Source organism: Mytilus edulis, chromosome 1 (assembly GCF_963676685.1).
Source record: "Mytilus edulis chromosome 1, xbMytEdul2.2, whole genome shotgun sequence".
Classification (NCBI taxonomy): domain Eukaryota; kingdom Metazoa; phylum Mollusca; class Bivalvia; order Mytilida; family Mytilidae; genus Mytilus; species Mytilus edulis.
Window position 1 is genome coordinate 14,543,100 of NC_092344.1, and position 26,646 is coordinate 14,569,745.

At 31.5% G+C, this 26,646-nt stretch overlaps 2 protein-coding genes across 9 annotated transcripts in view; one reads left to right on the forward strand and one right to left on the reverse strand.

Moving 5' to 3' along the window:
• The window catches only part of LOC139510452 (conserved oligomeric Golgi complex subunit 5-like), a 32,159-nt gene extending 19,629 nt beyond the window's left edge, over positions 1 to 12,530 (reverse strand). For all 4 annotated transcript variants that reach the window (XM_071297053.1, XM_071297049.1, XM_071297042.1 and 1 more), the window contains exons 1-3: positions 12,417 to 12,530; positions 7,926 to 8,065; positions 7,164 to 7,221 (exon numbers count right to left, since the gene is read on the reverse strand). In XM_071297053.1, coding sequence (XP_071153154.1) covers positions 7,164 to 7,221; positions 7,926 to 8,065; positions 12,417 to 12,453 — 235 coding nt within the window. In that variant the 5' untranslated portion in view covers positions 12,454 to 12,530. The remainder of the gene's footprint in view (positions 1 to 7,163; positions 7,222 to 7,925; positions 8,066 to 12,416) is intronic.
• Positions 12,531 to 12,570: 40 nt separating this feature from the next.
• LOC139510485 (tRNA-dihydrouridine(20a/20b) synthase [NAD(P)+]-like) lies at positions 12,571 to 25,888 on the forward strand. Of its 5 annotated transcripts, none has more exons than XM_071297088.1 (9): positions 12,571 to 12,589; positions 14,620 to 14,762; positions 15,374 to 15,495; positions 16,079 to 16,154; positions 19,199 to 19,240; positions 19,811 to 19,951; positions 20,600 to 20,808; positions 21,212 to 21,297; positions 25,437 to 25,888. In XM_071297088.1, exons 2-9 carry the CDS (start codon positions 14,665 to 14,667, stop codon positions 25,596 to 25,598), a joined length of 936 nt encoding a protein of 311 aa, XP_071153189.1. In that variant the 5' UTR covers positions 12,571 to 12,589; positions 14,620 to 14,664; the 3' UTR covers positions 25,599 to 25,888. The 5 variants fall into 5 exon arrangements, with proteins under 5 accessions (XP_071153189.1, XP_071153184.1, XP_071153172.1 ...); XM_071297083.1 differs by having other exon boundaries at positions 12,576 to 12,594; XM_071297071.1 differs by lacking the exon at positions 12,571 to 12,589 and adding an exon at positions 12,629 to 12,725.
• Positions 25,889 to 26,646: the final 758 nt, after the last annotated feature.

Consider the following 26,646-nt stretch of genomic DNA (forward strand, 5'->3'; position numbering starts at 1 on the left):
AAATTGTGAAAAAAGTCTTTAAAGGGCAATAACTCCTAAAGAGGTCAATTGACAATTTTGGTCAAATTGACTTATTTGTAGATCTTACTTTGCTGATCTTTTTTGCTGTTTACAGTTTATCTTTATCTATAATAATATTCAAGATAATGACCAAAAACTGCAAAATTTCCTTAAAATTACCAATTAAGTGGCAGCAACCCAACAATTGGATGTTTGATTCATCTGAAAATTTCAGGGCTGATAGATATTGACCTAATGAACATTTTTACTCCATGTCAGATTTGCTCTTAATGCTTTCGTTTTTGAGATATAAGCCAAAAACTGCATTTGACCCCTATGTTCTATTTTAAGTAACGGCGGCCATGTTTTTTGACGGATCAAAAATCAAAGCACACACTTTGTGCAGGATAATCTAAGGAACAACCATGCTAAGTTTTAACCAAATCCATTCAGTAGTTTCAGAGGAGAAGATTTTTTAAAGTTAGCAAATATGATGAACAAATTGTGAAAAATTGTCATTAAAGGACAATAACCCCTTAAGGGGTCAATTGACAATTTTGGTCATATTAACTTATTTGTAGATCTTACTTTGCTGATCTTTTTTGCTGTTTACAGTTTATCTTTATCTATAATAATATTCAAGATAATGACCAAAAACTGCAAAATTTCCTTAAAATTACCAATTAAGTGGCAGCAACCCAACAATGGTTTGTTTGATTCATCTGAAAATTTCAGGGCTGATAGATCTTGACCTAATGAACATTTTTACTCCATGTCAGATTTGCTCTAAATGCTTTCGTTTTTGAGATATAAGCCAAAAACTGCATTTGACCCCTATGTTTTATTTTAAGTAACGGCGGCCATGTTTTTTGACAGATCAAAAATCAAAGCACAGACTTTGTGCAGGATAATCTAAGGAACAATCATGCTAAGTTTCATTCAAATCCATTCAGTAGTTTCAGAGGAGAAGATTTCTTAAAGGGAAACTTCGCAAAAAAATGAAAATTTTATATTATGTTTATTTGATATAAATAATCATATATTCATTAAAATTATTGTTCAATTCTTCTAGATGAGTGATTAAAATAAAAATAAAAATCCCACTATCACTGCTCGACTTATCGCCATTTTGACGGCATCTCCGATACAAATTGTCACGTGATGAGTATATTTGAATAAAATATCTGAAAACCACAAAACCAAAAAACAAGCATGGCATATTGTATATTCAGTATCAAAATGACTTGTCAAGCGTACGGATGTTCAATCGAAGTTCACATGGCATAAGCTTACACTTTCCAAGATCCTGCCAAAAAAAAGAGTTGTACCAGACGTGGATGATTAACCTCAACATAACACCAACCAACTCACAACAAGTTCAAGAAAGTGTGTGCAGACCATTTTGAAGCATCTTGTTTCGATGGAAATTTGATAGTAATTATGATTTTTTTCTAATGAATGTTTTTATTGCTATTTCGTTCCAAGCCTGGTTGAAAGGAAATTGTCAGATTAATATAGTTCAGTATTTCTGCATTCATGCATTAGTAACAGATTTTGTTGTTTACAAGTAGAAGTTTAGTACAAGGATAAAAAGTCACAGACAAAAAAAATGTTGAATATATATAGGAAAAACATCTTCAAACATTATATTATTTATTACATTTATTACACTAGCCACTTTGGTATTTTGATTTTATAACAATTATTTGATGTCATTGATATCTATTTAATAAATTCTGTTTAAAACTTGGTTTAAAAATAATATTTCAAGAACAAACCAAAAAAGAATTAATTAATTTACGTTTTCTCGTTTAAAGAAAAATAAACTCGAAACTGAATTATGACGTTTTGTTCTGTGACTTTCTGTCGTAAATTCACAAGTTCAATGAAGTATATATTTTGTAGGTGCAAAAAAACCTAGTATACATAAAAAATTACGTAAAACATTTAATGGGTCATTTGTTTAATATAATAATGGTTTAAAAATAAGACTTTATTTATTTACATGTAGTATAATTACAGCTGCTGTTTAACCCCCCCCCCCCCCTTCCTCCTTTTCCATATTGTGCCATATAAAAGGTTGAAGAGGTGATAGGTAGGTGGGAGCATATGTCTTCCCCGATTCGTGTGGAAACTTAATACATCTTACCGCCCCCTTGTTATGCTTTATAGCTGTCTACTAGGTCAACGCAGTTGCGTAGTCCTACAAGTTAAGGCTGAGCAGTTTCGGGATATAAAATGTCGACAGCTAGGCTAGCGAAGTTTGTAATGATTTATGGTCAATCGTAGTAGGAGTATTTTTTCTTTCTAAATTCATGATAACAAGATAATAGATAGGAATACATCTAATGGGGCGGACACTAATTTGGAAGTTGTAAAAACATTAATATATTTGTATCTGTAGCGGCTTTTGACTTTTCGAAATGATTGCCAAAAAAAAAATCTTTTATATGTAATAGATTTTATTCATTTCGGGTACTTCTAATATGAAAACCGTCGATCTTTTGAATTATTGCCAGAGGTCATGTAATAGTGTCACATTCGGGTATTCTAGTGACTTCCTGTGGGCTAATAAACTGGTGACATTACGCAATTCAGGTACATGCATCGCTTCCCAGCTGTTTGACCCAGGTGTGCACAGGTAAAAGTGCCATCGAAAATGCTGTCAGGTGTATTATACATCCTGTTAACAATATATGTCCCTAACCTGATTGAAATGGGCACAGGACGTTTGCGCTTTTTTACCTGTAAAACGATAGGACATTTGCGCTTCAAATACTATGGACATTTGCGCTTTTAATTTTGATTCACCTGTAATAAATTCACCAGACATTTGCGCTTTTTACCTATAGTCGACTACCTGTAATCTTAATGAGAAGTAAATCATTACGTAAATAAATTTAACTTATATTTGTCATTAGTTAGTTCACATTTACACAGTGAACATGGATTTTAAAGTTATAGTTACTAGTAAAGAAAAAAAATGAATATGTCTTGATGGATTTTTATATCGTTTCGACCAAACCCTAAAAATTGGAGACCTTTCAAGGAGATGTACCGTTGAAAAGGAGAAACTCGATCATTTATTTGAAATGTGGGCTAAGTACCAATCAGGACAGTTAACAAGAGCAAAATTTGTTCACTCATTGGGCTTCAAATATCAAGCTAAAACTGACCTGTAATTGTGATGACAGTACTTGATTTTATTTCTGTACATACACTTTAAACATATATCAACAATGTGCTATGACATATGAAGGTGCTATGAATTTTAAACTTTTAACCATAAAGAATGACTTTAACTCTGACAGGTCAAACCTACCGGTCCCAAGCCCGGATAAAAGAGGAGGCTGGGAAGTTATAGATATATATATAAAAAAAAGCGCAAATGTCCTATGTAAAAAGCGCAAATGTCCATTTTTAAAAAGCGCAAATGTCCTATGTTTTGAAGCGCAAGTGTCCACAAAAAAAAGCGCAAATGTCCTATGAAAAAGCGCAAACGTCCCGTGCCGATTGAAATACACAAAGCCGTCCAAACATGAAATTAAGAGTTTAAAATTTATATCTACAGGCTGATTAATTGTGACATGTGCAAAGACAGAAATTATAATAAGACCGTAAATTATTAATTTTGACTTCTGTTTCAAAATTCATGTGTAGAAGATTATATGGTACTGTACTATGTAAAATGATTTTTTTTTTCTTCAAATTTCAATTTTACTTTTCGGGGGCGGATCCAGCTATATTAAAAAAGGGGGGTTCCAAATATATGTCCCACTTCAAATGCATTGATCGGCAAAAAAAAAACGGGGGTTCCAACACCCGGAACCACTCCCCCTGGATCCGCCAATGCTTTTGTACACAATAGCTTACATAATGTTTTGTCAGCTTGTTTTATTTGCTTAGCAAATGTTTAATTTACGTTATGCGGTCTAGAGTTGTGATGAATAATTTAAGAAAGAAAAAACATACTGCATCATTTTACAACATTGTTTGGAGTAAATCCTAGAGAATTTAACCGAGAGAATACGGATGACTATCTTTCATACTTCTTGTCCTATTTCCGATATGAGCGGGCGCATTTACGAAATATTTTGCCTATTAGAAAATTTGCGTTTACTTGTATGTGAAGAGACAAGCATGCGCAATTATGACACGAAGATGATACTTAGTTCGTGGCATGTGTCTAGAACGTGCGGTAATAGTTTGTCTTCCTGTACATGTACATTCAATTATTTAAAGGAGTGTCATTTTTATCAATATAAGATTTTGAGAACACTAAAACACTCCCACGAAATCGCTGGCATTTCAAGCTTTTAAGCTGTTGTAGGATGATTTATTGTAAAAGATTTTATGTCTGGAGAAAAGGTATCAAAAGCCCTCTACATTTTTGCCAAAGTCCGTTTTTTGTTTCCTTTTCTGTTAAATTCCATTATTTTCGAGTATCTGACACTAGACCACAATTACTCTTCCCCTTTGCTACAATGCATTTCTTAGTAAAAGTCAAATTAAATTTTAAAAAATGCACCGCTTCAATCATGAAATAAATGTAACTGCTTATAGACCATTATTATTCTCATAAAATATGCTTCTAGGACAATCCATCAGTGCTTTTTCTTTTGTAGTAGCATGATACATTTCCAATATTCAGTTTCATGGTCTTGTTTGTAAAAAGGCAGAAGGTACCAAAACGGATAGTGTTTTTTTATCTCTTTGTTTGTCGGAATTTCTCGCTACATTGAAGACCTGTTGGTGACCCTCTGCTGTTGTTTTTTATTTGGTCGGGTTGTTGTCTCTTTGACACATTCCCCATTTCCATTCTCAATTTTATATTCAGTATTAAAAAACACACTGACAACGTCATAGCAAAAAATAACCAATAAACGATCGAAAGACAAACAAAGAGATAAAAAACACATCATTGAAAACTGGTTAAGGTTGCACAACAAGAACCCCAACAACATCTCGGGAGGATCTCGGGTCAAATCATATCAACGCTCCGTGGTACTGTGGTAGACCAAACCTTCATGTTAATACAACATGCAATCTATAAAATTAGACCTCAAAGTGAAATAATTCATAAATAGGTTTATTAATACACAAATAATGAAATGAATCTGAAACATTCGGTGAAAAACTGTATTGGTAAACCGTTTAAATGATTTTAGAACTATTCAGTCTGAAGTGTCACTTTCACATTCTTTGAATCATTCGTATACCCCATCCAACGATGGAAACTCTTTTCTAATTATGTTTACTACACAAGCCGGTAGGATTATTCTGTGTTTCTTGCCAAGTGGTTGACCTTTCCTGACCCAGCACACAAACTGACGATAAGCCATAAGCCTGCTTTGTCTGTTAATAAGTACGTCTGGAGCTCTCCCTCCCTTCCAGTAAGACAAAGTTGAAAATTTTCTGTTAACATTTTTGATATTTTCGTTCAAATAGCTGAAAAATTAGTACGAGGTGAGAATTAAATTATTTTGATAAGGACATTACTTCCTGAATATTTAAAAAAAAAAAAGAAGAAGATCGCTTTGAACGACCCACTTATATAACTGCAATTGGTAATTTCTATCTATTTCAAAAATTCAAGGTCACCGATTCATATTTAGAATTTTTAATTCATTTACTCGTGTTTATAGGGACATCATTATTCATAAATTTATTCAATTAAATTAATTCAGTATTTCTTTTTTTTTTTTAACAAAAAATATTCAGCGTCAATAATATATTTAATTAAACTGAGCTCATGGAAAATATTAAGATTCCCCCGTTTATCATTCATACGAAATGTTGTTCACACCTAGAAAAGTGAACCGTGACGGCTTAATTTCACTGAGTAAAGATCAAAAGATACAAAATGCTAATCTCTTAATTAACTTGAATTTAACCACGCATTCAACAGGTAGTCACTATGTGTCAAAGTACAATACACATTGTATTTGCGGGGCCGTATTTACAGACTACAAATGTACTAGCAGCACATATTTACTAGCCTGACGTAAAAGGTAAAAAGTACAAACATGCATGTATAAAAACACTACCAGTTCTACGTGTTAGTTCAAAATATCCGTTGGAAAAAAAAATCATAAAAAAATATTTTATATGATTTACTTGTATCACTATAATCATTTCAGAAAATATTAAAATATAAATCGTACATTCTACTTTCAAGCTGAGCGCTGTTCCATCTTAATTATTAGTTGGTTAATAGCTACACCAAACGTCGTCTATGCGCTTTAAATGGCGTTATAAGATGATTAACGATTAAGATTTAAAATGAGATTATTTCCACTCCCGGCATGCTTAAAGACTTAAACTACGTCACATAAGTCAGGAAGTTCGAAGAAATAAAATTATTAATTCTTAATTTTCTCCTTTATTGCTGTTCATATCCAGATAAAACTTGATGAATATGTTTTTTATCATGGTATTATGGACATATTTAGCTGAAAAGTAAAAATTCGCGAATTATCCCTTTAAAGTTAGCAAATATGATGAACAAATTGTGAAAAATTGTCATTAAAGGACAATAACCCCTTAAGGGGTCAATTGACAATTTTGGTCATATTAACTTATTTGTAGATCTTACTTTGCTGATCTTTTTTGCTGTTTACAGTTTATCTTTATCTATAATAATATTCAAGATAATGACCAAAAACTGCAAAATTTCCTTAAAATTACCAATTAAGTGGCAGCAACCCAACAATGGTTTGTTTGATTCATCTGAAAATTTCAGGGCTGATAGATCTTGACCTAATGAACATTTTTACTCCATGTCAGATTTGCTCTAAATGCTTTCGTTTTTGAGATATAAGCCAAAAACTGCATTTGACCCCTATGTTCTATTTTAAGTAACGGCGGCCATGTTTTTTGACGGATCAAAAATCGAAGCGCACATTTTGTGCAGGATATACTAAGGAACAATCATGTTAAGTTTCATTCAAATCCATTCAGTAGTTTCAGAGGAGAAGATGTTTGAAAAATTGTTAACGACGACAGACGACGACGACGACGACGACGACGACGACGGACGCCAAGTGATGAGAAAAGCTCACATGGCCTTTTAGGCCAGGTGAGCTAATAAATGAATTCACAGTCATGACAGTATAACATAGTAGATTTTGATGTTTTGATTTCCACTTTGAAAACAGCATTACCTTCCAAAGTCTCAACTCCAGTGGCTTGTGATAACAGGTCATCATGATGTGCAACAATCTAGAAAACAAATAATCAAGATATATAAGAACTGCTTACATATGAAGTTCAAGAAACCATTATATATAATGTGTAATGTAGATGATACTGAAGATAGTACATGTATATGTAAATGTTGTGATTGTACATGTATGCGTAACATGAGTTCACATAGAATGCCAAGAAAGTTCTGTTAATTCAGATACATGTGTATATGTATAACATAATTGGCTACATTTGGTCTTTTTGTAAATTGAAGGCAATTATAATATCAAAATACTTTAAAGCGTTTAATAATAATACACTATAATGTGATCACTATCATTGACTGCATTATGTCTTTTGATATCAAATTATGCCACTTTATTTGTGAATTAACTTCTTAATAAAAATGTTTTTATTGAAGCAGAAAGAGCATACTTGTCTTAAAATTCTGATTTGCAAATCGTCAAAGTCTGTATTCAATATGTATTCTGAATTTGAAAAAATTGTGTATAAATAACAGCCATTAACGGAATTGGATAAGTATGAATGAATGGTTAGTTAAACAAGGTCCTAGCAATATCCAATTCACTTCAAAGGTTATAAAAATTTCAGTTTGTTTTTCATTTCCAATTAACCCTCATCAGTAATCATGGTAATTTAGCTGATCTCTGTGGTTGTTATCCAGAATATTCTGACTGGTCTCCCTGTTTTTCTACTTCTATCACTGTGGCTTTACTAACCTGGGAGTGTATTTGTTTGTCCAGCAAAGATATACCTTCTGCTAACTTTGATAATTGTTCTGATATTGCTTTTCCTTGTATAGCCTTGTTTGCATGGGCCTTGACATCAAAACTTTCATCCAAAAATAACTTAAATTCCTCTGAAAAGATGCAATTGGACATAGTAAAAAACATTATTTTAAATGTTATACCCTTTTTCACAAAACTGTTAAATCCATATATTTTATAATGTACACATCTTTATAAGTTAAATTGTTACATTTCTGTCGCACTAAAGGGGTGTGGAACTGTTGAGCGAGCAACCGCCTTTTAGAACAGGGCATATGTAACAAAAAAATTGTTCAGGCGTGACATTTGTTCCGCCGGTACAAATTTCATAGGAAATATGTTCAACAGGAACTTATTTCACAGAAAGTATGTTCCAGCACTGTAACATTTGTTCCGGAACTAATTCTATGACCAAATGTGAAATAAGTTCTGGAACAAAAATCATAGCTCCATGAATTTTGTTCCAATTAATGTATTTAGAGTTTTGAATTAGTTAAAAAAAGTTTCTGGGATGTAAGTTTCAAACAAACATAGATATGTATATATTTCATAGAAATCAATTAATAAGTTCCACTCAAACATATTTTCACAGAAAGTAAGTACCTTTGCAACATATTGCACACCAAAACATTTTCTTGTTACACTGAAATTATAATGCAAGATAAATGCTACACTAGGTGTTCTAGCATGGGATACATTCACAATTGAAGGCCCGACTGTAACTATAGGATAAAGATAAGAAATAGAAGCCATTGTAATGTACCATAATTTTTATTTATGTTTTATGAAGTATTCCTCCTTGGCTTCATTTAACTGTGATCATGACTGTGTGTGCTAGTCATACATGTATTGAGGTCATGACATACATGATGTAGTTTCAAAAGAGTGTGTCTTTTGTTTCCACATGTCTTTTGATTTAGTTGATCAATCATTGTGTACTTTTCAAATAAGTGCATATGTTCATCTTTAACTATACTTTTTTCTGAATGATTTTTCTTATTCTACTCTTTTCTGGCTCAAAAGTGTCATTTTGATAATTTTTTTACAGTATATAATTAAATATTTGATATACTCCACAGGATCTGAAATGGATGATTTACACTTTTTACTTAATATATTATTAATATAATACTTAATTTTATAATGCACACAAATCATAACTTTAAACACACTGATGACAAATGCTCAGTATACAAGATAACTTGTTAAATCAGTGGAACATATTTCACAGACAAGTAACTTATTTCACCAGGTGAGGAACAAATCTCACAAACCTAGAACTTATTTCACCAGGTAAGGAACAAATCTCATAAACCTGAAACTTATTTCACTAGGTAAGGAACAAATTTCACCAACCCAGAACTTATTTCACCAGGTAAAGTGTGAAACTTATTTTCTACATGTTCTAGGGATGGAACGAATTATATAGAAATCATCTGTGAAAAAAGTTCTCCGAGAACATACATTGTATTTCCTGTGATATTAGTTCCACTGGAACTTTTTTCACAGGAACAAATTTTGGCTCACACATACACCTTATCATTATTTGTCCACCATTACTGGACATCACAAAGGTTCTTTTAAAATATTGACATTACAAAATATTTGACATCACAATGGAAAAGTAATTGTTGTATGATGTCAATATGACAATAGTCAATATGTCTTCTTCTTTATAATTCAGCACTCAATCAACATACTGATGATAAAGTACGAGTCTATTAGGGAGCTACCATTTGATTTTTATGGGGGGGCTAGGATGAAATTCGAAAAAAATAGGCAGGACAGGAGTTTTGAGTAAAAAAAAAAGGCAGGATGAGACACTTGCAAAAAAAAAAGTCAGGACGACAATTTAGGTAAAAAAAAGTCAGGATAAACTAAAAAAAAAAGGCAGGACCGAACAGAGTGAAAAATAAAAAAGCAGGACAGGAAAAATGCAGGACAAAATTTTTCATCCTAGCCCCCCCCCCCCCCCCACCCCATAAAAATCAAATGGTAGCTCCCTTACTGATAATATAGTTTATGCAGCCAAGTGCCTGTGCAAGTAGTCCAAATAATCATGACGTCTTGGAAGGCTATATCAATTTTTGCATCGATGTAAGGCGTCAAAGAAAAAAATATCATAGCCTTTCAAAACGTCATAATTATTTGGACTGCTGTGCAAGCAGCGCAGATCATTTTTCACGTCAACCCGTGCCGATTCCCATATAACAATAACAATAAAGAACTGGGGTCAAATCAACATTGGTAAGAACAACAAAAACACAATGACTTGGTTAGGAAAGGGGGCTGATGAAAACACATTAAGTTATGAACAATTGTAGGGGAGACAATTCAAAATTCTAGCACATATCTCATGAATTCTAGTCAAATCGGCACCTGGTTAAATCGGCACCCGGTCAAATCGGCACTCAGTATAGTCAAATCGACACCTAGTCAAATTGGCACCTGGTTAAATCGGCACTTTATGTTACATCTTCTGACATCAGACTCGGATTTCTCTTGAACTGAATTTTAATGTGCGTATTGTTATGCGTTTACTTTACTACATTGGTTAGAGGTATAGGGGGAGGGTTGAGATCTCACAAACATGTTTAACCCCGCCGCATTTTTGCGCCTGTCCCAAGTCAGGAGCCTCTGGCCTTTGTTAGTCTTGTATTATTTTAATTTTAGTTTCTTGTGTACAATTTGGAAATTAGTATGGCGTTCATTATCACTGGACTAGTATATATTTGTTTAGGGGCCAGCTGAAGGACGCCTCCGGGTGCTGGAATTTCTCGCTACATTGAAGACCTGTTGGTGACCCTCTGCTGTTGTTTTATATTTGGTCGGGTTGTTGTCTCTTTGACACATTCCCCATTTCCATTCTCAATTTTATGTAGTCAATTCGGCACCCATGTTAGATTTGCTTTATATGCATATTTTAACAGCCTCGCATTTCCCAGTTTATAAGCCTCATCCTTATATCGTTGATATGTCAAGTCAAGGCACTATTATTGTCTATATATACAATGATCAAGGATTTGTATAGTTCTCACTATACAAATCCTTGCAATGATACATGTATATGAGGTACGGTACTGGATATTTTTTATGCACTTTTTAACAGTTGAACATTTTGCAGGATTGTTGGTTTAATGCTGTTTAAACTCGCCTGAAAAAACACCTTGAATTGCTAATTATTTTGCATGAAAGTTTGAATTATTGAAAGGGACTCATAGTTTTCCATTCTATTGACTATTGCTTCTATTTGTCTCATTGTTAAACATTAGGTTGTGTAAGGCCTTCTTTGTTTCTTATAAAGTTTTTGAAAAATAAAACATTAATAAATACCTTTAAGGTTCATCATAACAAATGGACAAATATGGCCGTATTTTTACCTCAAAAACTACTCTGTGTACAGACTTACCTGTGCTGTTTGAAAAGTTTTAATGCCTAGCATCCACTAGATTTATAAAAGTTAAATGCATTTTGTGTTTAAGAAAGATAAAATCTTTCTTGGTTTTTGCTGGGCATTTTTTTTCCTTTCTTCAGAAGGTGCAAAAATAAACAAACACCTGCATTACTTTGATACTGTCCACTCACTGACTCAGATAAACTCTTTAACTCACCTATAGTTGTGAAGATACCTGGTGTCCAGGTCAATTAAGGACAATGAAAACAATACAAACCGGTTTTTTTACCTGAGGGAGCATCTCATAGTTGTTCCACAACTTAGTCAATTTTCACACCATTTGCATGAAGGAAAAAAAATGCCTATCAAAATCCAAAAGAGATTTTATCTTTCTGAAACACAAAATGGATTTAACTTTTTTATATCTAGTGGATGCTAGGCATTAAAACTTTTCCAACTTTACAGGTAAGTCTGTACTCAGAGTAATTTTTGGCATGTAAATACAGCCATATTTGTCCGTTTGTTATGATGAACCTTAACATTCTACTGTTGAGTTAGAACCACAACCATATTAACCATGTACTTGATTTAAGTTATTAAAATTAATTGAAAAGAAAACTTTCCAAAACATCGGTCATAGAATGTTGTGAAAACATTAAATAATTAACCTATGTTTTCTAACTGCTTGATGCTTTTTAATGATGTAATGCATGATAAAAAAATCCTAACCCCAAAATAGATCATGAATTTATACATTTTAAAATTATTTATACATATATAATATCAAATATTTTTGGATGCCGATTTGACTATACTGAGTGCCGATTTGACCAGGTGCCGATTTAACCAGGTGCCGATTTGACTTTTTCTATGGGTGCCGATTTGACCAGGTGCCGATTTGACTTGTACCCCTGTTTCATTTCTAAAAGTAATTGCCTCTAATGATTATGCTCTTTACTGTTTTATTTTGAAAAAAATAAATTTTATCCTAATTTATATGACTTTTGGGTAAATCTTCATAACCAAATGATATAATTTTGCAAAATTACCATCTGAACCAAGATTTTCCAGCAGAAAGTCGTCCATACTTCTATTTCCGGTGTGAGTTGGAATACGAAACTGTGATCCAATATCTAAAATCTCTGTACAAGTTGGTCCAAAATTCTATCAAATTACATCATATTTGAAACTTTCTTTATGATGATAGTATTATATGTATCTGGTACGGTGAGAACTGACTTCAACATCTTAAAAATTTTATCCGAAACAATATATAGGACAAAAATAATATTTTGTAAACAAACACATGTGAGACCGAAATTTTTGATTGACTAGATCGAATTGTGAGAACGTCAAGTGTAAACATCATCAATGAATTTTACAGAAAAATAACCACAAGACCCAAAAATTTTTGGTTTACTAATATTTGAAACATTTTTTTCAGTTTATAAAAAGCCACCCCCCTTTCAGGATGGAAGCAAGGACCAAGTTTCCCATTATAACTCAATATACAAGACCATATGCATTAGTGTACATTCATGGGGGATCTTCTTCTACTTCCAAATACTGCCCACATTCAACATGATAAATATTTTGGAAAGTTGCACATTGGAATGCCCTTTATCGTCACTTGTCAAAAGTCAATTTTCATTAGCATCAATTTGGTTAGCTGCGAAACCATAGCTCTTAGGTCCTTCATACCCGCCAACTGTCACTATTTGCGGGGGATTTCCCCCATGGAGGCTCCAAAGTGGAAATTTTGTAAGAGCAATTTTGTCCACTATTTTCAAGAAAACAATTAATTTAACAATGGCTATGTCAGCTTGTTAAAGCATGAAGAAACCAAAAATACACATTAGAATATATTTGAAGGCCTCCTTGAAGGTTTTGTAGGACTATAAGAACCATCTTTCACGTAAAACCCCCATGGGCATTTTGAAAAGTTGGCAGGTATGGTCCTTATGTTATTTTTTTACTACAGACAAATCCATGGTAAATCGTCCCACTTTCAATTATATATTAATCTAGATTTTACCGTTTTCCATTAACTTAAAGTGGGTTTTTTTTTAAAAGTGGGGCGATTTGTCCTGCTTTCTTTGTGGACCATAGAGGCTGAGCTACAGATTTTTCCTATTTTAAAATGCTCAGAATTGCGACCCTGGTTCTGGTCAGACTTATTTCCAAAAAAATGCAAACTATCTACAACTTGGATGAATTAATTTACTCTAATCTTTTGATTTATATGACATAATCTTACAAGTCTTTGTGTTATTTAAGGAAAACTAATGTTAACAAAGTTGTTTCATGTACATGTACATGACTAATTTGTCTTAAATTAGATCTGAGGCTCCTAACTATAATTTTGCTGCAAAAAAACTGAAAACAACACTTTCAATTTCATGCACTCAAAGTGCTTTTTTTCGAGAAAAATGATAGTACCTCTGCCTCACATGAGTCACATGTGCCATTAAAGATGAGAAGGGTACCCTGGTATCAGACAGTTTCTATTCACAAACCATGTGCCTCAAATCGTAGTTACGTTAGATTTTTTTTTCGATTATTATCTTCAACAAACATGACAGCTGTTGTTAAAAATAGAACATATTAAAACTGCATTTTTGGCTAATATTATTAAATGTATCATTTATGCACCTGAAATGTTAATTTTAATCAAATTTCACAGTTTTTGGCTATTGATATGATTATTTTGAAATTAATAGTGCTAGATAATCAATAGGAAAAGTTTCATCTATCATAACAAATTGAAAATATGACAACTTAAATGCCCTAAAATGTAAATTTTTAGAAATATCACTTTTGGATATATACATGTATTAGTACTATTACATTACAAAAGTACAGAATCTTGATATTGTAAATTTCAACAATTATCAGCATAACAAGCTCTGTATGTAATTGTTATAAAGATTGGATAGACTATTTTTTTAGTTTTTGCAAAATTCAAAAATGTGAATTTCTAAAAAGTAAAAAAATATGCATATAATTTTTTTTTATTTTTTTATATAAATAAGGCCGTTAGTTTTCTCGTTTGAATTGTTTTACATTGTCTTATCGGGGCCTTTTAAAGCTGACTATGCGGTATGGGCTTTGCTCATTGTTGAAGGCCGTACAGTGACCTATAGTTGTTAATGTCTGTGTCATTTTGGTCTTTCGTGGATAGTTGTCTCATTGGCAATCATACCACATCTTCTTTTTTATATATTTATTCAACTGCAATACATTCTTTTATAGACTCATGAATACTGATGTACTGTGATCCAGTTTGACAAACATGAAATGAATGAAATTAAGGATTTCAACTATACAACACCTCTAGAATTGTTCAAAGAAAAGAAAGTTGTCAAGATATGTGCTCCTATGGTTAGATACTCCAAGTAGGTTACATTTAGTTGTTATTTAAAAGCAAGGGTTTTTGAAACATTTTTAATGTGTAGTATACACTCACTGGTAAAGCATAATAATGATTTTTAAGATGAATATCCTGTCTTTGTAAGAGCTAAAAACATAAATAACTTTGCATAAGACAGAATGAACATGAATATTCAATTCTGCAACACTTAATGCCGGAATCAATTGTGTTCTAAAGTATGAACAAATTTTTGAGTGGCAAAGCCATACAAAATATTTAAAATGCATTATAAGCAACACAGAAAATGAAAAGTCAATCAGGAAACAGTCTTCCTGCCCCTCTCCCTATCAAATATCAAATGGTTGTCCCCTAAAATACCTTTTCTAGTTGATAAACATTTATAATTGATTGATATTTTTAGACTTTATACTTTTTTGTCATTGGCTGTCAGTATTTTGTATGTCTGTTTGCAGACATTTGGATGTTCTTGAGGCATAGCCTGGCATACCCAAATATAATCATGAAAAGTTAGTTACAGAGCAAATGAATATGCTTAGATTAATTCAACTTTAAGACTTCTGAATATTTGTAACATGAATTATTACAACAAAAAATGACTTATTATATACATTGTAGGCTTGCATTCAGGAAGCTTGTGAGACAGTATGAATGTGACCTTGCCTTCACCCCAATGATCATATCTGATTCATTTATCAAGTCACTAAAGGCCAGAGACAGCGACTTCACAACTTGTAAAGGTTTGAATTCTTTTTATTTTATTTCGTTATGTTTACTAGTAAATAAAAATTCTATATATTAATTTAATGTGGTTTGGGAGTCTTCCACCATTTAGACTGTTATATAACTGAACTCAATACCGGTAGGTCAAGATTTTTAATTCAACTAATTTTTGATGCAGCTATGCAATTTAATAATAAAAATTTCATTCTGATGAACAAATTTATATGATTTTATCTTATATGTTTACAATATTTGTACAAAGGTGGAATATTTTTGAAGGATTTCATATTTTTTATAAAGTAATAAGGGAGGGGGTAACTTAAAATATGGAATGCACATTATTTTATTTTATTTTAGCAGGGGAAAAAATACAGCGACATCAACCATGTCAACATTTAAATGCTTTTGGTTAACATTTTTCTTGCAGGTTGGAATATGTTTTACTTCATTTTATTGCTCTGATGGTGTGATTCAAACTTTGTTTTTTTTTTATATTAAACTTTGTCATTCATTGTTAAAATAGGTTGCTATGTTATCACATGAATCAAAATTCTATGTACTAGAAGTAAGTCATGCATGTTCTTTTTTTAATTTTTGCAGAAGATCGTCCTTTGATTGTACAGTTTGCTGCTAAAAATGGAAAAGAATTTGCAGATGCTGCTGAAATTGTTGTACCGTAAGATGATTATTTTTCTCCTCTTTTAAACAGTTAAATTCAACAAATATTTAAGCATTGTTTTTTGTTTTTTTTTGTTATACGACCGCAAAATTTGAAAAATTTTTCGTCGTATATTGCTATCACGTTGGCGTCGTCGTCCGAATGCTTTTAGTTTTCGCACTCTAACTTTAGTAAAAGTGAATGGAAATCTATGAAATTTTAACACAAGGTTTATGACCACAAAAGGAAGGTTGGTATTGATTTTGGGAGTTTTGGTCCCAACATTTTAGGAATTAGGGGCCAAAAAGGGCCCAAATAAGCATTTTCTTGGTTTTCGCACTATAACTTTAGTTTAAGTTAATAGAAATCTATGAAATTTTGACACAAGGTTTATGACCACAAAAGAACGGTTGGGATTGATTTTGGGAGTTTTGGTTTCAACAGTTTAGGAATTAGGGGCCAAAAAAGGGCCCAAATAAGCATTATTCTTGGTTTTCGCACAATAACTTTAGTTTAAGTAAATAGAAATCAATGAAATTTAAACACAATGTTAATGACTACAAAAGGAAGGTTGGTATCGATTTTGGGAGTTTAGGTCCCAACAGTTTAGGAATTAGGGGCCAAAAAGGGAGCCAAATAAGCATTTTTCTTGGTTTTCGCACCATAACGTTAGTATAAGTAAATAGAAATCTATGAAATTTAAACACAAGGTTTATGACCATAAAAGGAAGGTTGGTATTGATTTTGGGAGTTTTGGTCCCAACAGAATAAGGGGCCCAAAGGGTCCAAAATTAAACTTTGTTTGATTTCATCAAAATTGAATAATTGGGGTTCTTTGATATGCCGAATCTAACTGTCATGACTGTGTATGTAGATTCTTAACTTTTGGTCCCGTTTTCAAATTGGTCTACATTAAGGTCCAAAGGGTCCAAAATTAAACTTAGTTTGATTTTGACAAAAAATGAATCAGTTAGGTTCTTTGATATGCTGAATCTAAAAATGTACTTAGATTCTTGATTATTGGCCCAGTTTTCAAGTTGGTCCAAATCAGGGTCCAAAATTAAACTTTGTTTGATTTCATCAAAAATTGAATAAATGGGGTTCTTTGATATACCAAATCTAACTGTGTATGTAGATTCTTCATTTTTGGTCCTGTTTTCAAATTGGTCTACACTAAAGTCCAAAGGGTCCAAAATTAAACTTAGTCTGATTTTAACAAAAATTGAAATCTTGGGGTTCTTTGATATGCTGAATCCAAAAATGTACTTAGATTTTTTATTATGGGCCCAGTTTTCAAGTTGGTCCAAATCAGGATCTAAAATTATTATATTAAGTATTGTGCAATAGCAAGTCTTTTCAATTGCACAGTATTGCGCAATGGCAAGAAATATCTAATTGCACAATATTGTGAAATAGCAAATTTTTTTTTAATTAGAGTTATCTTTCTTTGTCCAGAATAATAAGCAAGAAATATCTAATTGCAAAATATTGTGCAATAGCAAGATTTTTTTTTAATTGGAGTTATCTTTCTTTGTCCAGAATCAACTTAAATCTTTGTTATATACATAATTACACCTTATGTAAGAATCCGGGTTTTTGATTGGTTAATAGCCAGTGTATTTTTCACCAATTTACTGTTATCAAATGAATATCGTTCATTTTTAACGCCGCCGGGGTATTTGCTAAAAGGATATGCCTTTTTTACCCTCTCTGCCGTGGTATTTGCCAAAAAATACTCTATCCGACTGGACGCTTGTAACGTCACGATCATCAATGCGTTTTAGTACATTAACATTCGGTGTAATTAAACAGATATATCATGTTATTGAGGGGCATTTGCGAAAAATACCAGTCTTGAGAATGAATTTCCCTCGCCTTACGGCTCGTGAAATTTAACATTATCTCGACTGGTATTTTTCGCAAATACCCCTCCTTAACATGATATATCTGTTCAATATACAATGTATATTCACTTTTTACTACCAACTGATAAATTAAAATAATCTTTACCATTCAGTGATAACAAGCAGTTTTTTTACATCTTAATATTTTATGATTTATTTAAATGAGTAGTTATTGTTGCAAACTCCATTAGAAATTTTAATTGAGATTAGTTTTGGAATAAGGGAAAGAGGGATGTGATTAAAAAAATTAGGTTCAATTTTTCTCATGTGAAATTTCATAAATAAAAAAGAAAATTTCTTCAAACATTTTTTTGAGAGGATTAATATTCAACAGCATAGTGAATTGCTCTAAGAGAAAACAAAAATTTTAAGTTCATTAGAACACATTCATTCTGTGTCAGAAACCTATGCTGTGTCAACTATTTAATCACAATCCAAATTTAGAGCTGAATCCAGCTTGAATGTTGTGTCCATACTTGCCCCAACCGTTCAGGGTTCAACCTCTGCGGTCGTATAAAGCTACGCCCTGCGGAGCATCTGGTTTTTTTTTATCAAATCAAGTTTAATGTACAACATTTGCCATATTTGAATGTTTCAACTTTCTTAAAAAAAAATGCTTAAGGCAAATTGTTCAAAATGCAATAGTTGTGCATGTTTGATAGTGTTAGGCAAAATTATCCATCACTAACCATATTAAGCAACATAAAGTATTTCTTATTGGGACAATTTTGATTGGACAATTATCACAAAAACATATTTAGGAATTATTATAATCAATATCTAGTTGTTTTCACTTGTCAAGCTTTGCTATTTTACATTCTGAATTAACTAGAATATCTTCACTCTTAAAAACAGACAAACTTTCTGTTAAAAAAAACCATTCATTTTATTTGTACTGGAAGCATAATTGATACAATCAACTGCATGTATTAAAAAATAAATACTGTACATGTACATTCAGTGGCTAAGGAGATTATTTTAAGGTATTTCACAAAAGAACAATTCAAAGATTTTTTTTGTATCTGCTTGATTCTTACAATAATCACTAATCAAGTAAATAAAAGTACGTAAATTTTGTACATAATGTGACATACATGTATGTTGTAACATCAGTAAAGCATAGTAAACAAATATTATCATTTTCATATTTTTTTCTAGTTACTCTGATGGTGTTGATCTGAACTGTGGATGTCCTCAAAGGTATGTGAGTATAAACAAAAAAAGATGTTGTATGATTGCGCCAATAAGACAACTATGATCAACTAAAGACCAAAAGACATACTAGATGAAAGCAACTATATGTCACCAGATAACATAGATAATACAAACAAATCCTTTAAAACTAGACTTTGTAACAAAACTTTTCACTTGTGAAAAAGAATCTATCTTATGATTTTGACATTTAAACCTGTAACCAGTTTAGTTTGTGTTGTGTGTATATGTTCATAATAATTGTTCTCAGTTTATTGTTTTAATAGAGCTTTGAATGTAATAAGTCAATTATCTTTTTACTGGATTCTTTTTTCATGAATTGAAGAAAATTTGTATTTTTGTGGAAATTTGATTACTTTGTTTAACATAAGTCTGCATGCAATAAATGTTGATATAAAATTTGTACTTTGATGAGCATTTAAATGTTTGTTTTGTCTGAACTTACAAATTCCACAAAAATTGGTAGCACACAAATAATATTGAATCTACAGTATGTATTTGAGGGGGAGGGGGTTCTGAAGGCTTTTAAAAAATATACAACACACCAATTATTTGTAGATGGGCAATGGCAGAAGGATATGGTGCCTGTCTAATAAAGAAACCAGAGTTAGTGAAAGATATGGTTAATCAGGCCAAGTCAAGGGTCAACAATGGAGATTTTACTGTTTCCATCAAGATTAGGATACATAATGACATCAGGTTTCATATATTATCATTTTGTTCATAAATATTGTCAGTCCTACTAGTAAAAGATTTAAGGAGTAAAATTCAATTTTTTTTCAATTATATCTTAATAAACTGCAGTACATGGTAGAATATGTGACTTGGATGATAGTGCTCTGAAGTTTTATCTTTGAACCATCAAAATTGTCAGTGTTTTATGGCAGTTTCCCCCTTAAATGATACCCCACAAAAAATTATCATGAAAAAGGTGGAGCATTTATCAATATGGCATATTTTTGCCATGTAAGTGGACACAACCAGAAAATTAAGCTGTATAAAATCAAAATTGATATCAAATTTAGACTTATAATAAATGTCTGCAAATCTTCTTAGACACACATATAAATAATCTACACAATGTAAGCAAATTATGAAATCTATGATGTCTAAAGACTATCTTTTTATAAGTGTGAAAATAATGATTAAGTTTGGAAAATTATATACCAGTATATCAATCTTAATAGGATAAAAACAAAACTTATTTCTGAAAAAATGGATGAGATAAAACTTGGTAAATGATCAATCTTACTTAAATCTTATCATTTTACATGTTGAAGCATTTTATATTTCAATATGTCCAGTATATTTATATTGCTTTTAAAGATGAATGTTATATTTTCCCAGGGAAACCGTTGATATGTGTCAGAAAGCTGAAAAAGCTGGTGTTTCCTGGATAACAGTTCATGGGAGGACCAAAGAACAACGAGGACAACCAGTGAACTTTGAAGCTATTAAAACAATTAAAGACAGTTTACAGTGTCCAGTTATAGCTAATGGGGATATTAATTCATTAGAAGATGTTCAAAGAATTGCAGAACTTACAGGGGTCAATGGTAATCACATTAGAGAAAAAAATGATTTTTTTTGTTACAGTTTTGAAATTAAGTTTAGGTTTTATACATAGTTAATGAATGCAAAGGACGGTAAACAATTTATCATTTCTGAAAGATAACAGCTGGCCTACAAGCTTTGATTATAATTTGAATTAAGAAATGCATTTCAAATCTGAAAGTGTTTAAATTTTCAACTTTTTAATTGAACTATTCTTTTACAAATAGAAAACTGTTGCATGTTTAGTGACAGTAAGTACTTATTCTTATTTAACACAGTAGACAATTTTCTATTAAAATTTAAAGTGTTATTCTATTCTATTGATGGGCCACTCTTTAATGTAGATGATAGAATTGTTGCAGTTTCATAATTGAGCTTTAACTGAATCAAATAATTTGTTTTTAGGTGTGATGGCAGCTCGAGGTATATTACAAAACCCAGCCATGTATTCTGGCTATGATAACACTCCATTAGACTGTGTTCAGAAATGGGTAAATAATATTTGTTTTGCTGTATGTAAGAAAACAGTGACATTTCTGCCTTGATCATTGATTAAATTTTCTATCTAAAGCACTTTTTATTTTCATAACAAAAACGTGCAGAAGACATGTCAACACTATCTATTATTAATACCTCTTTTATCCAAATCTATAGTGAACAACTTCAGCAATAAATGTCAAACTTCAGGACCAAAGGCTTTGTCCAAACTACTCATCACAATACTGATTAAACTTCTTGGTCAATAATAGTTGAATTTTTTTAGATAAATAAAGGCAACAGTAGAATATTGCTGTTCAATAGTCATAAATTGATTAAGTGTTAACAAATTCGGTTACAAACCAAAAGCGAAGGAAACACATCAACTATAAGAGGAAAACAACAGAACAACAGAAACTCTGAACTGTAACTGTAAAGCCAACATGCATAGAAACACACTTTTTGATAACAACTGCCAATATCCTGACTTGGTACAAGATATTTAAAAAAAAAATGGTGGGTTCAACCAGATTTTATGGCTAGCCAAACCATCTGCTAATATGGCAATGTTAAAAACATGTACCAGTTTGAAAGGTCTAATGAAAACCTATCTTGTCCTTTGGTAGCAATACACAGTTAGAAGTTTAGTTTCGCGTTATGGCCATGGTGAATTTTTTAAATATGAAAGTTTTTGTACAATAAAATTGATTTTTAGATAATTGAAGATTAATATAGCCTTCTTAGTGGGTTTATATGAGCATTTAGATGGTTTTTAGCATGTTTTATAGGCCATTTATCTGTTTGACAGTCCGTATTTTCCTATCTGTACCGCCCATAGGTGCATAAATTATTGTAGTGTTTATCAACAAAAAATTTGCGCTCGATCTTTTCTATTCAATTTTATGGAAAAACAAGCAGAAATGCATATGATTTTACACTTGATGGATATAAACCTATGGTTTAAGGAAAAATATCACTGTTTCATTGATTGAAATTTTCCTTTGGACCAAATTTTGGAGACTTTTGTGACATGTTCACCCCCTTTTTTACTATATTTTGTATCAAAGAAATGCAGATTGTTGCCATGGTTACACCCAAAAGGGGTTATATTTCACCATTATGACCATTAGAAATCAAATCTATGGAAGATTCTCTTTCTATAAATATATACATGCATAACACAAATATTAAGCCTTATTTGTTAGAAAGGAGGGGAAAGAGGGTGTTTAAAAATTATGAGTGTCAATTTTAAGTTTTTTTCCTAACTGTGTATTATGGCAAGCCGTTTTGCTATTTTTTACTTCAAGATATCTCATAAACTTTATAAGATATCTTATATAGTTTATAAGATATGTCATATAGTTTATAAGATATCTTATATAGTTTATAAGATATCTCATTTGATTTATCAGATATCTTATATAATTGTCTTTATACGATAGCTCATAAACTATGTAAGATATCTTATAAACTGTATGAAATATCTTATAAACTATATGAGATATCTTATAAACTATATAAGATATCTTATAAACTATATAAGATATCTTATAAACTATATAAGATATCTTATAAACTATATAAGATATCTTATAAACTATATAAGATATCTTATAAACTATATAAGATATCTTATAAACTATATAAGATATCTTATAAATTATATAAGATATCTTATATAAAAATTGTTTATAAGATATCTTATAAACTTTAGAAGATATCTTATAAAGTATATAAGATATCTTATACATTTTAGGAGATATCTTATAAAACATTAAAGATATCTTATGTAATGTATAAGATATCTCATATAATATATAAGATATCTCATAAAAATGAAATTATATAAGATATCTTATATATTATAGAAGATATCTTGAAATTCAAAGAAATAGTAAAACGGCTTGCCATAGTGTATTGCTACCTTTATTTAGGTTGCATTTCTGTAAATATTGACAATGCAATTTCCCATAGGAACTCCTTTTACGGCTAAAACTGTACCACTTTTACTATGAAGTTTTGAAAAAAATCTTATCCTAGAATTGAAAGTTCATATGCACCACAATTTTTTTCAAAGGTCAAAATATAGGGCTGTGCGGCATATTTTCAACGTTTATATGCCCTGAACTTCTCAGAGTTTAAACTTACACTAATTTTCTTAACTTCCCCTACCTCGAATGAAAGGTTACCACAGATTTCAATGTAAACAATATGCACGTGTTTATTTACTGGTAACATTCCCAAGTTCTGTCTCTGCGATATGGAACACAGAGAGCATAACTGGGAACCAGTATGTAAACAAAATGAATTTTCTATGAATATTCAATTACTCCCCAAAAAAGGCGTGTTTTGAGAAACAGCTGTATTTACAAAGTGCAACCTATACAGACATTTATTCAAATAGAAAACTCTCTAAAATCAGTTTTTCTCACATTAATACTCATTTATCAGAATTAAAGTCTTAAAGAAATCACTGTGTATACTCTAAGTTTTTCTTTACTATACATTTTATACCCCCTCCCCTGTTTCAATTTTTTAAAGAATTTGAAAACAAGACTTTAATTATTGCCAGCTTACCCTATTTGCATATTTTCTGATAAAAAAATGCCTAGAACCTGTTAAAAACTGTTTTGATAACATATTGAAAGCATATCAGAATATCATAAATGTAATGTTTAGCAGTCAATCATTACAACATTCAAGATTATATAAAGTATCCAATCCAGCCTCTATCTCCAGTCCACATCTTACTGTATGCCTATTTGTCAATTAAAAAACACATTTTCTGCCTCAAATGGTCAATTTAGAATTCTTGTCACAACAGTATCATCTTTAACCATATATCTGACACAATTTAGCTACTATATGTACTAGAAGTGTTCAAACAAAGCCATATTTGCAATAGTTGTATGTATGCAGATACCAGTCTGAGATATAAATTCACTTAAAATGTTGTAGAGATGACTGCTAACATTTGATTTTTGCATAACTTCCAAGCATAGTTATTGTTTTCTATATCAAGAACTTTAAAATCATAAAATCATAGCATTTACAAGTTAAATTATTTGTTTTATGACCCAGGGGGTAGGCAATTTTCTATGTTTCTTGCCCCTGGGGCCTCAAATTTCCTAAATAATTCTGCTGTTTCTAGCAATTTGGAATATTTAATACATATTCAGGATAGAACACACTATTGTAAGTTTTCTTGAGATATTTTTGTTTTTCTAGCTTGTATTTATTATGCCGTGGTGACAAAAAAGCAGATTTAGGTGTTGCGGCTTACTTTTGGGTTATCGAAAGGACACAAATACCTCATAAATAATATTCAGGAAGGATCTATGAGTTTCAATGACTGCGAAGAGTAAATATAAGCACTTCTTAACAATTTAACATACAAATATGCAAATATTATGATTTAATTTTGTATCCAGGACTTTAAGTAAACTATGCATACTGTAAACTGTGAATTTATGCTGAGTCATCATATTTAAAGCCCAGGATTCTATCAATCTTCATTAAATATTTATAAAACTTCTTATTTGAGTTAATTTCTTTAAAATCTGTGAAATAAAGCAAATTTGGTTAAATTCTGAATGTTCCCCTTTTTCACCCTATATAGGTTGCATTTCTGTAAATATTGACAATGCAATTTCCCATAGGAACTCCTTTTACGGCTAAAACTGTACCACTTTTACTATGAAGTTTTGAAAAAAATCTTATCCTTGAATTGAAAGTTCATATGCACCACAATTTTTTTCAAAGGTCAAAATATAGGGCTGTGCGGCATATTTTCAACGTTTATATGCCCTGAACTTCTCAGAGTTTAAACTTACACTAATTTTCTTAACTTCCCCTACCTCGAATGAAAGGTTACCACAGATTTCAATGTAAACAATATGCACGTGTTTATTTACTGGTAACATTCCCAAGTTCTGTCTCTGCGATATGGAACACAGAGAGCATAACTGGGAACCAGTATGTAAACAAAATGAATTTTCTATGAATATTCAATTACTCCCCAAAAAAGGCGTGTTTTGAGAAACAGCTGTATTTACAAAGTGCAACCTATAATTTCCAATATAATACCATAGTATTGTGATATTTAGTACTTACTCATATAACATATTCAACAGGTCTCTGTATCTAATTTCAGCTGGACATATCAACATCTCTTGGTACACATTACCGCTGTTTTCACAATCATTTAATCTATATGTTAGAGAGGGTGCTACCGAGGGCAGAGAGAAGAATTTTTAATGCATTGGTTAGCTCTTCTGCTGTAATGGATTATTTGAAAGAACATCTTGGCATCTGATGTCGCATCCAATTAATAGTTGGGTTACAGGTTTTCAGGCCGAAATATATAACTGGCTGAAGAAATGTCCAACAAGATTTCTGAGATGGAGAGCATTTCATAGACGAATTAATGAATAAGTGAAAGAATAATATCTGAAACAGACAGCCATGTGAACCATAAATGGAATGCTGTCTTTTTAATAGCAATATAAAAAAAACAGTATTCAATGTATGAAAATAAAAGCAATGAATATACCTGGTAATTAAAATTTTCATCTTAGGCTTGACAAAACTTGATGATAAATTGATGTTGATATTTTATTTCACTGTCATATGAACCCTACCAGACAGACAGCCCATGTACACCTTACAATCTTCCATACACCAAATACAGTGTCACTATTGCTTAGTATCTGAGAAATAGACCTGCTGTCCATCCTTTTGTCTGCATCTCCCAATAATATTTTGGTTAAATTTTTCTCAGGACTTAAGTCAGTTCTTGGAATTTGCTATAAAGCTTTATGTAAGTATTTCTACTGTGCCATTCATTTCAGATTCATTGGTCATCACATTCCATTTATCTAAATATTTTATATTGTACATGTTAGAAGTTATTGGAGAACTACATATAAGGCTTTCTAAAATTAAGAATCGACCTTAAGTTGAGCATGCTGTACTGTGAGATTGTTATTAAATTCATGCTTATTGACTCCCTTTTAACTGAATACTTCAATTCTTTAACGGTCAAGGTTATCCCAAGATGAGAGGAAGAAACCTATTGATTTTAAAATCACTTAATAGTCTATGGTCATGGTCATTTATACTACATACAGATTGTGAATAACAATATCGCTGTCTTTATTCATCATGGAAATGAATCATACCTTATGAAACAGAAAAAATATGCTATCAGTTTACTATAAGTTATTCCTCTTTATATGTGTGGCATCGGGTATGCAAGCTTTTTCACTTAATCTTATTTCATTCAATTTTAGAATATTAACAAGAGTGCACACACAGAAATGTCTCGCCTTCTTTACTAATCATTGATATTATGTTGATACTCC

Bases quoted from the DNA above. Each gene is read 5' to 3' on its own strand.
- LOC139510485 (XM_071297088.1), top strand. From the start codon at position 14,665: ATGAATGAAATTAAGGATTTCAACTATACAACACCTCTAGAATTGTTC. The intron at 14,763-15,373 runs GTAGGTTACATT...TATACATTGTAG, and splicing joins CCTATGGTTAGATACTCCAA to GCTTGCATTCAGGAAGCTTG. The intron at 19,241-19,810 runs GTATGTGAGTAT...AATTATTTGTAG, and splicing joins AACTGTGGATGTCCTCAAAG to ATGGGCAATGGCAGAAGGAT.